Below are 13,864 nucleotides of genomic sequence, written 5' to 3' on the forward strand. Positions count from 1 at the left end.
CCAAATTTGGTCACTTATGTTGATCAGCTGTCTGATAAATATTTCTTCATGAATGCAACAACTGACTCATTGGTTAAATAGCACCATTAGAAACGACCTATCACTGAACAGTTAATCCATCAATAAGATCAGTACCTTAACACCAGCCCCAGGCCTCTCCATTGAGCATGCCCAAGCCTTAAAGCAAACCTGGAGGTGGCCTGTATGCGGAATACTTTAAAAATAGCTCCCTCTTGTGGCAATTTTCCTTCACACACTGTTCAGTTATGTAATTCCTTATGGCAATTCCAAACAAAATAATTATGTGTTGCTTTCTTCTGGCAAAGGTAGGTCAGTGACAAGTAGGTGGGTAAAAATATCACTTCCTTGTTGGTGATTATCAACACATGGCAACTACATATATAAACAATAACCTGTCTTTCAGTACACACCCACAGTATAATTGTAGTTTAAAAAGAGTATTACATTCATTTATTTATTTTAATTCCCTGGTATTTTGTGATCCCTTAGTTGTTTTGATTTTATCCACTTTTTGTTTTTCTGTAAAACACTTAAAAACACAAACACAAAAAATCTTTAATGTAGATTTAATGTCATTAATATTACATTTCTTTTTAACTTTATTTTATGCCCTTTGTTTTATAATCTCCCTTGTTATTTTGTTTATATCTGCTGTTTATGTGTCTGTTATACACTTTGTAATGTTGTGAATGAAAGTGCTGTATAGATTAAATTTACTATACTACTTACTATAAATTAACCATTTTAATATATAGCTCATATACATTGTATTCAATTCAGATTGTTAATAATAATAATAATAATTAGTAATAAATGTGTCATTTTGTCAGTAACAAAATTGATAGGAGGTCCAATCCCTGTGTTTTGTTTTTACATGTGGTTTATATGTCTGTAAAGTACTTTGTAACCTTGTTAATCAAAGTGTATTATTATTGTTTGTAGTATTTTTTTTATATTTAGTTATTTATATTATATTATATTTATTCATATTATATAACTATTTATATTTGTTTATATGTCTATCACTTTTATAAATACATATGTTTATAACAATAAATATAAATGATGCATAGAATAGTAATCAAATATAAAAACTATAATATATATATATATGGTTAATTGATTTTGTTTTATATTTAGGTACTATCATACCTGTGATATAATAGACCTATTGTAGGACATAAGGTGTGGTCGGTTTGTCACATTTTCCATCATGTCATATATGTTGTAAGTATACGACTGTGAGCACATATTTGTTGTTGTCACGTGGGAGGGTCACTGCGTGTCATTGTGTGTGTGTGACGGGCAGAAACATGGGTGGGTTCCTGAGATGGAAAGTATGAGTCCCACCCATTCCACTTAGCCTTAAGAAGAACAGTCAAAACTGCGGCTGAGCTAAGAAGGAAACGACGACAAGCAGACTAAAGTAAGTGCTAAAATCAAACAACTACTGAAACAACCCGATCTAGAATAATGCATGATACATTTTAAGTTAAATCCGGATAAGTGGCAACTATTTTTGGCGTCGTTTGGTCGTTTAGTTGCTCTGCTGTTGTCGACGCTAACGTTTCCTTGCCAACGTTTATTGCACAGTTATCAGTACCTTTAGCTTAACCATTTAAGGCCACAAAATAAACATTTTATGCCGTAATTTAACTTTTCTGCTTACATTTTGTTCGTTTATGTGTGGTTAGCATGCTAGTTAGCTAACTTCGGCCAAGAGGATGGTTCAGTTGACAGGGCGGATCTAGACATTATGGAAAGTGGTTTAGGAGGTAACTTAGCTAGTGTTGAACAGGAGATTTGTACAGGCCTGAAGCAGCGCTGTGTAAGCTTGACAACTGGTAAGACCACAACTTGTGTCCGTGTAATAAGCTAGCTAAATGTCTGTATTCCGTTGGCAAACACAGTCTGGTTAGCATAGTGTTAAATTATCAGTGGAGTGTAGTCATTTGCCAAGATAATTTGTATATCTTGTGTTTCGCCGAACTAGCAATCGTCACGTTTAAAAGTGAGTGAACTGACACACCCAGCGTTGCAACAAACTGGAACAAAATGAACCCAAGACATTTATGGATGTTAAGATTAGCTAATAGTAACCGTCTTGTTACATCCTAGGACGGTGTAATTACATCATACTGGTAACTCTTTTTTTGTGTGTAAAACCTTTGACCGTGAAAAGATAAATATCTTTATTTGCACCCCAGCTCCCTAGGCAAATATGGCTGTGTGTACTGATGTTAGGGTTTGCAACTGTGCATTGAAACCTTTTCAGGTCACAGTTTTCACCGTTTTAAGTGTGAAAGGTGACCAACTGCTGTTGGAGATGCCCAGGTCCAGTTTAAAAACAAGGGGCGACAGGGCCTTTTCAGTAGCAGCCCCCAGACTCTGGAACTGCCTCCCCCTCCACATCCGTGCAGCAAAGTCACTTAATGTTTTTAAATCTCACTTAAAAACCCACCTCTTTTCTCTTGCCTTCAATTAAAAGTACCCCTCTGGCAAGTGCTAGGGAATAGTGTCCCCTAGTAATCCCACAGTGTTTTTAAAAATATCCCTTCTTCTTTTAATTTATTTCAAATTTAATTTTGTTTTTTGTTTATGTTTCTTCCACCTTTGTCAATTCTGTATTTTATTGCACTTTTATGTGAAACACTTTGGTGCGGCTCAGCCATCTGTAAATGCACTATATAAATAAATTTGACTTTGACTTTGACTTAGAAAGCCGTTAGAGGTGATATGTTTGCACCTGAATAGCAATTAAATGTGATGTGTCTGGACCTGAAACATTTAGTCCTGAAGTAGACAAACTACATTTGTCTGGCCAAACAGTTGATGAAATATGTCAAAAGGGAGCTAATGGTGGACAAAAGCAGTAGGGCATGACAATGAGGAAGTGCAAAAACAAAAGAGGTCAGAAGTATTTATTTGACAGTAACATCCTGAGTCAGTGTTGCTCTGGATAACCTTTAGCTACAAACATCTGAAAGTAAGTTCTATTAAAAAAAAAATAATCTTGATCTGTATGTCATAGGGTTCCCTGCTCTGTGTGCCTTTTCAAACACAGCTGCTGTGTCAATAAAATGCAAAGCAGAGAAGACTATTCCATTAAGTCCACAGAAGTCAGTCTTACCATGGAACAAGTAGGCAAATGGGAACACAGGCTTTTTATAGCAAGCTTAACCAAAAAGAAAGTTTCCTCACACACGACCACTCAGCAAAAAAATGTCTTTGATTCAGCAGCTATGGAATAAGGAGTTTGTAATTAATTAAACTGCAGTGACAGTGACACTTACATTGCTACATTCATAAACCATCATGTTTATAGGAGAATGTGAACTTAAAAAAACATAGCAGGATGGTCAGAGCAGCAGCCATCTTTATGTGTGCCACTGCCATAGCAAACGTAACTTCTGTACAAATGTCTGTATAAACCAACTAACCAACTAACGGTGAGGTTTTGTACTAACAAGTGAACGAGCAGAGGAGTAGTGCAAAGCGTGGAGAGCCAGGTGCTAAATTAGTTAAATTTTACTTCTTAACGCTTCAGCCACACACTTTTGTCTCAACATAGGAAAGCCCATCGCCAGATGAGTGACATCTTTGTTAGACATTCTGGTCCTTTACCAATAGATAAATACATTTTTGTCTAGGTGGCTGTCCAAAATTATTCATAGATTTAGAATAGGTCATGTTTTGCAGCTCTTTGATTGACAATTCTGTTTTTTTTTCTTAAAGCCATGAGTTACCCTGGATACCCCCCTCAGGCAGGCGGATACCCACCACAGCCTGGGGCTTACCCTCCACAACCTGGTGCATACCCACCTCAGCCTGGAGCTTACCCTCCCCAAGCTGGAGGCTACCCACCACAACAGCCTGGTGGCTACCCTCCACAGGCTGGAGGCTACCCTCCACAGGCGGGCGGCTACCCTCCACAGGCGGGAGGCTACCCTCCACAGGCGGGAGGCTATCCTCCACAAGCAGGAGGCTACCCACCACAACAGCCTGGTGGCTACCCTCCACAGGCTGGAGGCTACCCAGCAGCACCACCACAAGGTAAGCCTTTGTACCACACTGTTTAAGGAAAAGTTTGACATCTGGGGGCAAAACATGTTTGCAAAAACTGCCTATATTCTCATATAGCAAATACAGAGCAACCCTATCATCCAATTATTTTAAAAACTACTTGCAGCAAAAGTGAAAAAAATGTTAGGGTAATCTTGTGCCTAGCTTAAAAAGGGTGAGTCAGTTATGTCATGTTTGTAGGCAACAGGAATCATGAGACTTCTAGTTAACAAAATGGCATTTTCCCTCAAAAACAAACAAATCTCTGCTCTTGCTAAGAGACGCCCTTAGTCCTGCAGTCCATCTTTCACATAGTACTCTCATTCTCTGTCCAGCCCTCTTTCACCTACATGTTAACTAGTTGGAAAGTGAGGAAAAGGAAGTTCCAGTAAGAAGGGATATTCCTGTCTGAGTCTTATATTATCAATTCATTCAGGCATTTAGTGGCACAATGAATCCTAACTTTCCTGAACAACTTTGTCTTTGTTGTGTGCTGCAGGCAGCTGGGGAGGTGGCCCTACTGGTGGATATCCCTCCATCGGTCTTGACAACTTATCCAACCCTGGATACAATGCTGGCATGGTAAGTTTAGCCCAAAAAAATCTCCACCAACCAGAAAATTCCTAAAATATGTATAATGCAACATCATCAGATTATTGCATTGAACATTCCAGTTAGAATTAATTACACAGCCATTCATGGAATATCACATCTGTTCACTTTGCGGTAAGACTTTTCCAAACGTCTGCATCTTAAAATCCTCAGCAGCGCCATTTTCTCTGCAAGCTTATTTTCTAGGTCTGTTGCATGAAAAAACAGTCCCAAACTTCATTCTTATTCATGCTTCTTAAACTTTCTACTACTTTTATTTACCCCTTTTACTTTTCTGAGTCATTGTCTTGTTTATGTTGTTTGTTCATTATGTGTTATCATATCTATCAATTTCCATCTAATTATATCACATGGCCACACTTTATTTGGATAATTGTACATATTTATACTTGTAACTGTATACTTGAAACTTGAAAAGGTTACTCCAGGATCCACTTAGATCCAAGATGAGGAGCATTTACTTAAAATGTTAATTAATTCCATAAATACACTGCCCATAAAGTTGGAATAATTTTGTTATCAGGAACAATCCTCTGTTCGTTGTGGTTTCATTTTCATTATGATAGGTTTGGAAGAAGTTTATTCATAAAGTTTTGAGAAGATTTACACTTTATTCGTCAAGAATAAATCACATTGCTACAATCATTTCATGGAAAGAGGTAAAAATTATTTTATTCCAACTTTATGAGCAACCGTGTAAAATGAATAAATCTAAATCTAATCCAAAAAAGGCGTGACCAGCTACCTGTGCTTTGCATGAAATAATCTTCAAACGTCTGTACACATATTATGGGATGCTAATCTTTCCAACTCACAGGCGAACCAGTTCCCTGCAGGCATGGGGGGTTTTACTCAAAACCCATCCATGTTCGCCCAAGCCCCTGGGGGGTACCCATCTGCCCCTCAGCCTAGCGGGTATGGTGCCCCCTTCCCTAACCAACAGTCATATGGCATGTACCCACAGCCAGGAGGGGGCATGCAACAGCCCCAAGGGATGGGCTACCCCGGTCAGCCTGGCCAGCCAATGGGCGGATATCCCCGTGCACCATCACCCAACCCACAAATGGCTGGTTATGGAGCAGCACCAGGACCTATGCCAGGGTACCCAAAGGTCCCTTCACCCAATCCATCCATGCCAGCCTACGGAGGAGGAGGAGGAGGATCCATGCCGATAGCTCCACCTGTCAATGTAAGAAACACGGAAATACTTTCTTTGAAAAAATAAATTTCTGTTTAAATACGCACACACTTTAATACATTTACAATGTAATGTCCAATACGGAATTAACATCTTGTTGAAATAACACTAGCACGGAAATTACATTATTGTTATCTCAGAGAGGATTCAGGGGAACAATCAAAGATTATCCTGGAGCTGACCAACTGAAAGATGTGGAGGTCCTGAGGAAGGCCATGAAGGGCTTTGGTGAGTGCTATAAACCAAAAGCGTAATAATAGCCTACAGATGCACATGGTTTCCTTGATGTTGTAAATTTGGGAAATTGTGTTCTAACCAACAGAATTAAGTTACATAATTGGTTGTAAGGCTCATAGTCAGGCAAGAAATGATGATGCAATTTAATGCAATTAAACACTTAAAGAACATAAAAGATTGTGTAAAAAGAAATGTGTATGGTACATGTTAGGGTTGGGCCACACAATGGTGCATTGCAATATTGTGCAAAGCACAGCAGACCTTCCTATGCACTGTAAGCTAATAGACTTTCTTTTCCTTTAGATAATACCTGTTGTATTTAGAAAGATACAGTCATGGAAAAAAAATATTAGACCATCATTTTCTTCAATTTCTTGTTGATTTTAATGCCTGGTACAACTAAAGGTACATTTGTTTGGACAAATATAATGATAACAACAAAAATGGCTCGTAAGAGTTTAATTTAAGAGCTGATATCTAGTCATTTTCCATGGTTTTCTTGATAATAACCAAAATAATTATCAAGAAAACCATGGAAAATGGCTAGATATCAGCTCTTAAATTAAATTATTATGAGCTTTTTTTGTTGTTATCATTATATCTGTCCAAACAAATGTACCTTTAGTTGTACCAGGCATTAAGTGAAGAAGAAAGCAAGTAGAAAACAAGGGTGGTCTAATATTTTTTTTGATGAGTGTAAATGTCTAGTTCAGGTATTAATGCCACTACTAAGTAAATATTAAATGTTTTGAATTGGACATTTTGAAGCATTGCTTTATCTGTGATCTGTTTCTGATTTGCCGTTGTGATTTGGTCTGTGCAGGAACTGATGAGCAGGCCATCATCGACTTACTGGGGAGTCGCTCCATCAGGCAGCGCGTGCCTTTGCTCCGAGCCTATAAAACTTCCTATGGGAAGGTAACAGTGCTGTTTCTTCTAATTTATATGTTTTCCATTTGGAGACTATTTACTTTTTAAAGTGGTTTACAAAACAAACACCGTTTCTCAATATAGAATCTTACGTGGCTCAGTCTGCATTACATAGCAGTGTGTAATGGTGATGAGCAGAGAACAGGTGTTCGTCCTGCCAGTAAAATGGAAAGGGGATTGGGTGTCCTCAGAGCTCATTATAGCATGCCACAGAGCTTCTTGCAGTTTTTCACAGCAGCCAGTAATGATGGTTTTGAGTTATGCAAAGCATGTTTCCATTTTCAGGATCTGATTAAGGACCTGCATTCAGAACTGTCTGGGGACTTCAGGAAGCTGGTCATGGCCATGTTGAAGAGCCCAGCTGAAATGGATGCCTCTGAGCTCCATAATGCCATAAAGGTACATGCTCAGGAACAAAACCTGTTGATAATATCTCAGTATAACCATTTTTGTGCGGCATAAAACAATTTATAATCCAGGATATTATGTGATTTTGCATCATGAAAACATTTTCTTTCTTGTTAGAAAAAATGTTCCTAGATTAAGAAACATGTATACATGTTTGAATGAAGATTCACTCGACACAAATAAACGTGAAGCATTCTGGCTACTACAAGGCCAGACGAGGATGAGCCTGGCAGGTTATCATTGTTCTCTGTTCCTAACAGGGAGCCGGAACCGATGAAGCCTGTCTGATCGAGATCCTGTCTTCCCGCTCCAACGCTGAAATCAAGGAGATAAACCGTATTTACAAACAAGGTGAGATTCCCTACTGTTGTGATCCCTTTTATCACACAGCATCACGACACTGTGTTCTGTGTGTTTTATTATGTAAGTTGATAAGCTTAGTCTATCTAGATTTGGGTACTACCATATTCTTTTGTAAATGCAGATATTTTGGGTCTGTCGAATATCAAGAGCTCTTTTGAAATAATCTATAGTGCATGGTCTGAAGTGCATGGCGTAAGTGCATTAAGGCCACGTCAAACTCCTTTTTTGCTAGTTAAATGGTAACTCATCTGGGCACAGAGTAAGGCACAAAGGGGTTATATCAAGTGTTTTAGGCATATTATGAATTTAGCTCTTATTCTCTTTTTAGAGGGAATAGGAATAACTGCAACCACAGAAAGACATTACCATATTTAGGGCCACGGGGCAATCGCACCGAGCACTACTGTTACACTGTGGATTTTTTCTTCTTCCTCTTCCGGACGCAATTTCGTCCCGCTACTAGTCCTACAACTTGAAGAGTTGCAGGACAAATTATATATCAAAACGTGCGGTTTGATCGGGATTGGTGTGCTATTACTTTTCTCTACAGAAGTAAGACGTAAGCGCGCACACTCCTCACACATGCATACACATGCTTCAAACACACGCACGCACACACGCGCGGGCAGACACACACACACACACACACACACACACACACACACACACACACATAAACACACATAACTTTATGTGATTTTATTTACACACACACACACACACACACACACACACACACACACACACACACACACACACACACACAGGTAACTTTATGTGATTTTAATTACACACACACACACACACACACACACATTTTGAGGTTAAAGGGCATAGTTTGAAATCTCTGAAGAATCTCATCACAGTGTACACACACCGGCAGTAGCCCCCGTGGCTCTTTCAGAATTTCCCCAGAGGAAATTTTCTAGTTTCCCCATACCATTTTTGTTTCCTCTTTTTAGAATACAAGAAGACACTGGAGGATGCCATAAGTGGAGATACATCAGGACACTTTCGCAGACTCCTGATCTCTCTGGCTCAGGTATGGATTTTAATACAAATGAATTACCTGTATATCCTTCTCCTAGCAACTACTTTCAGATTTAATTAGGGATATTTTGTCCTATATTTTGCAGGGTAATCGTGATGAACGAGAGCAAGTTGACATCTCTCTGGCTAAACAGGATGCTCAGGTAAAGTCTGCTTCACTGTCATTAATAATTCATGTTTGGGGATTTGATCTGCGGCTTGGTAGTTCTTATATTGTTAACTACTTGACCTATTGATTGCAAAGACACTGCTGTTCTCCACATAGGCCCTGTATGCTGCTGGAGAAAACAAGCTGGGAACAGATGAGTCCAAGTTTAATGCAATTTTGTGTGCCAGGAGCAAATCCCATCTCAGAGCAGGTATTCTCTAAGGAGACATGTTTCCAAGCATTATCTAACAGAAAGTTCAATATTTAAAACACATTAAAGCATAATTGAGGCCACAAATGCAACTTTACTGCCTTGTTATTTATATTACTGATTGTGTGTGTGGATGTATGTTTGTGTGTATAGTGTTCCTTCAGTACCAGCAGATGTGTGGCAGGGATATTGAAAAGAGCATCGGCAGGGAGATGTCCGGAGACCTTGAGAGTGGCATGTTGGCAGTGGGTAAGAATGCACACACACGCACCTATTCAAGTCTTAGTCCTAGATGAGTCACACCCATGTAATGTGAGAGTCGGAATCTGCTCAACATAATTAGTTAATGACAAGTGTGAGGCTGTCTGCATTCTGTGTTTGATGTAACATTCAACCATTTTTCCATGCTCATTGTATTACATATTGTATTACAGCTATCTTAATACACTTCTGAAAAGGAACTAAAGGGAAGGGTGCTGTTAAATGCATACTCTTTTTCCCCCCTCTTTTGCCCACATTTCTCAGGGTTATGGTACAGTAATCTGTTATTACATGTGTTTGATTTGAATCCTTTCATTGGTTTTGCACACCCAGTCTATATGTTTTCATTGTGAGGTTGTGTGCTTTGCAGTGCTGTGTTTTGTTTCACTCTTTTGGACAATGCTTGTTTCTGATTTCAACTACATTTTGTTTTCCAAAATATAAGTTGCTGGAAAGCTGCATTAATCAATATGTGGCCACTAGAGGGCAGAAATATGCAGAAATTAGTAATAGTAGTAGTAGTAAATAAATGTATGTAGATGCTGGAAGTGAAGTAGTCATGAGGGTGACGTGACGTAATAGTTATGAAAAAAAGTGAGGCACAGAAGTTCAGTGATGTTTAAATCACATCAGTTACTTTTGTTTTCACATGGGACTTTCCTGGGTGAAAGTCAGATGTCTGTTCGACTCTCCCATCCCAAAGTCAACATCCATAATTTATAGATATGGGTCGTAGTTTGCTGCCTATACAAATTACCTATGTGATTTCTTTTTAAGGGGAGACCAGCCTGAGTTTCTTTGTGGGCTGCCTAAATCAGAAAATGCACAGTTTTAACAAAAAAATAAACAAAATATTCCCCTTTAAACTCACCATGTTATTCTAGCTGATATTTAGCAGACACAGAGCAACATAATCACCCATGTCGCCTGGCAACTGATGAATGTAAATCTTATAATCACTCTTATTTTAGATCAGTTTTAGTCTCTTCCCCTGGAGAAATATCTGGTTATTTAGCTTCTAGGTCTTCCACTTTATCTATCAGCTTGTTGCTTACGTGCACTGTCAGCCATTGGTCATGGACAGGTAGTGTACATCAGAGCTTGTTAGCATAAAACCGCTACAGCCTGCTGCTGGCAGTGGGGCTGTGGTGTTGATGAAATTAGGTAGACCAGACAGTAAATGTGGTGGGATCAAACAGGCTTAGTAGAGCTCAGTAGAGTTAATAACAATCCTCCATAGGTTTCTCAGAATCGGCATAGTGATTTCATTAAATATAAAAATACTGATTAATACAGCTTCACTCGTTTCCTCATTTCCCATCCTATTATATTATTTTTCTTTTGCATGCATAGCTTGATTTCTCATAACTCACTTTTCAGACGGTACATAAGTAAAGTATCTTCATCTTCCTCCACAATATTAGGTCTTCTTCACAGTGTATTACTGTATTACATGTTTAATAGTTATAAATTGATGTTGTTTGTTTAGACAAAGTATGTATAAATAAGTACACTGCTTGTGGTGGTAATGAATGTGTTTTTTCTGTTTCAGTGAAGTGTATTAAGAACACATCTGGCTACTTTGCTGAGAGACTTTACAAGTCAATGAAGGTGAGAAAGCCTGTCTTGTTTGGATAGTAATTAGTTATGCATAACGAAACAAGTGCAGCATAATATTTTATTCATGTCACCCTCATTGTGTGTATATGTGCGTGTGTTCAGGGAGCTGGGACCAAAGACACAACCCTGATCCGGATTATGGTCACTCGCTCTGAGGTTGACATGCTGGATATCCGCCAGGAGTATGTCAAAAACTACGGCAAGTCGCTGTACACACACATCTCTGTAAGTAACTACAGCCATATGGATAATTATAACAGCGACAAATACACGTTTTTTGTGAGGATTTGCTGACACATTTGTTTTATTGACAGGGAGACACATCAGGGGACTACAAGAAACTCCTACTCAAGCTCTGTGGGGGCAATGACTGAAAAGGAAACCGTGACTACTACATTATAACAATGTCCTATAAATATCTTTTTTTCTGCCATATCTTTATGCACTATACACAAACCGCCAATCTGCATGCCATGCCAGTACTCTCAATGCAATGTTTACGTCGTTTTAAGGACTTCATATAATTTGCTACATATTGTTTCTTCTCTATATACAGAATGCACAAAAAAGTTATATTTTTTCACTTGGGGTATCTTTGCTGGATATTTGAGTTGAATAAATGCGGCCATATAATAGATTTGAATAGATTACATTTGATTGTTTTAGAGCTATATATTTTTAAAGTATTTTATATCAATTTTGCCAATATGATTAGATATCTAATTATATTTGACATGTTTATCAGCTAATTTTGTGATGTTCAGCAATGCTGAATATAGTATGAGACATAAAATACATAGCAGCTAAGTACCAAAGTTGTCTGTCAATGTTTGCATTTGCATAATCTCCTCTATATTTTGTCGTCACTTCTTTTGTTTATCACAGTTGTGCTGTATTTGCAACAGATGCTATAGTTTGTGTATTGTAGACTACACCTTGTAGCATTGAAAACTCAAGCATCACATTTCATAGATTGTTTGTGATTTTATCTTCATGAGTCTCAAAAAATAAATATTGAGAATGTGCCCTTGAAGTGTTTGAGGTTCATCCCATTAAATGCATACATTGAATTGTGTATATAAATACACACACACATATACATTATATATACATATATATATATATATATATATATATATATATATATATATATATATATATATATATATATATAATGTGTGTATATGTATATACATGTGTATATATATGTGTGTGTGTGTATATATATATATATATATATATGTGTGTGTATATATATATATATATATATATATATATGTATATGAACATGCCTTATTTACATACAGATGTCCTTAAAATTCAAAGCAGTATCCGTCAAATTGCTTTACTGGTTCACAAGCAAACTTCTTCCAAAGTGCAATACAAAAGGTTTTCATCAGATGGCACATTATCCATTATAATATGCTCCCAAACTGCAATGGCCTTCTTATGACTGCTCTGACACTGTTAGAACTTGCTAATAGACTCAGTTTGCCAGTAGAGGGCAGAGAAGTCTTCATTCAACCCCAGCAGCTACACCAATAGTGGGAATTTCAATGAAAGTTTATTTTTCTCATATGATCAGCAGTGAAGAATATGGATCATTAAATGATGGACTTAAATCAATAACCATGGTCATATCTTAGTTACATTCGGTACAGGAAACCTAATAAACAAGTGTCTTCATTCTCTAACACTGAATATGATGAAAGTCAGGTGACTTTTAAATAAACAGCATTTAACTCAATCAATACACACACATCATTTCTCCTCCCTTGAGGGATGTAAGGTCAGCATGTGTGGCTGCACACTGAGCTCTCCATGCCTTACTACGTCCTGTTGGCTTCACTTAAAATGTTGAACACACTTGACTGTAGAGATGTGGCTCTGCTGCGCTCGGCTGGCTACAGTATAGTGTGTGTTAACTGCACTACAATCAATAACTCTGTAAAGTGAGGAGGGGGGCGGAGAAGGGGGTGTGTGGAATTGATGGCATCCATAAAGCTGCCTCGGCCACATTAAACAAGTCTAGCATGTCTACTGCGCTGTCAGAGGGACCCTTGGGTAACAGCCATGCTGGAAGAATCATTTTTGATCACATCATGTTAAAATTGACCAGACATGGCAGAAAAGCCTTGAGGGCTATGGATAGATGTTTTGATTAGAATAACTAGAGTTTAAATGGAACATTAAATGCAATTAGATTGGTGTTGAGCCGATAATTTAGCCATCATTATATGACTTTCATAAGGTAGCCTAATTTCAAAGTGTTTCAGCATGTCTGTAACAACATTGCATTTTTGATATCATCATGATCAGAAACCTCCCATCTGTTGTTGAGGCACGTAGCTGAAGGCTGTGTAATTCACTGTTAATTAAAAACCATGAATCGGCTAATGTAATGTCTTTCATAGCTGATCTAATCATTTGGGAATCCTCTCAGGTACCTCGGGATTTCAGGTATTGTGGGGGAAATAATGGCTTTATATTAAAAATCTCTTAAAAGGTGATATATTATGATTATATTATATATTATATATATATTATAAGTGTGATGATTATTTTTCTTACATGTAGTTGCATTTGAGTTGCTATACTGTTTATTCTAGTGCATTGTCACAAGATATAGAGAAACAATAGATACATCATTGTTAAGAATGAAAAGTTAAGTTGATGCAATAAATAAACGTGAGTCAAAAAAGATAGTAATGTCATTTTTTCACCCTTAGCACAGACAGCTAGC

General features: G+C 37.8%; 1 protein-coding gene across 2 annotated transcripts; it reads left to right on the plus strand.

Moving 5' to 3' along the window:
• The first annotated feature begins 1,308 nt into the window (after positions 1-1,308).
• Positions 1,309-12,146, plus strand: anxa11a (annexin A11a). Of its 2 annotated transcripts, none has more exons than XM_059359539.1 (15): positions 1,309-1,447; positions 3,757-4,074; positions 4,583-4,665; positions 5,513-5,884; positions 6,034-6,121; positions 6,954-7,048; positions 7,346-7,459; positions 7,729-7,819; positions 8,794-8,873; positions 8,968-9,024; positions 9,147-9,240; positions 9,394-9,489; positions 11,054-11,112; positions 11,224-11,346; positions 11,436-12,146. In XM_059359539.1, exons 2-15 carry the CDS (start codon positions 3,759-3,761, stop codon positions 11,493-11,495), a joined length of 1,728 nt encoding a protein of 575 aa, XP_059215522.1. In that variant the 5' UTR covers positions 1,309-1,447; positions 3,757-3,758; the 3' UTR covers positions 11,496-12,146. The 2 variants fall into 2 exon arrangements, with proteins under 2 accessions (XP_059215522.1, XP_059215523.1); XM_059359540.1 differs by having other exon boundaries at positions 5,660-5,884.
• The last annotated feature ends 1,718 nt before the right edge of the window (positions 12,147-13,864 follow it).

Source organism: Centropristis striata, chromosome 20 (assembly GCF_030273125.1).
Source record: "Centropristis striata isolate RG_2023a ecotype Rhode Island chromosome 20, C.striata_1.0, whole genome shotgun sequence".
NCBI lineage: Eukaryota > Metazoa > Chordata > Actinopteri > Perciformes > Serranidae > Centropristis > Centropristis striata.

What these genes read in the sequence shown, in the direction of transcription:
- anxa11a (XM_059359539.1), top strand. Translation starts at nt 3,759, where the DNA reads ATGAGTTACCCTGGATACCCCCCTCAGGCAGGCGGATACCCACCACAG. An exon ending in CCCAGCAGCACCACCACAAG is followed by an intron (nt 4,075 to 4,582) that starts GTAAGCCTTTGT and finishes TGTGTGCTGCAG; the next exon opens with GCAGCTGGGGAGGTGGCCCT. An exon ending in CGCTGTACACACACATCTCT is followed by an intron (nt 11,347 to 11,435) that starts GTAAGTAACTAC and finishes TTTTATTGACAG; the next exon opens with GGAGACACATCAGGGGACTA.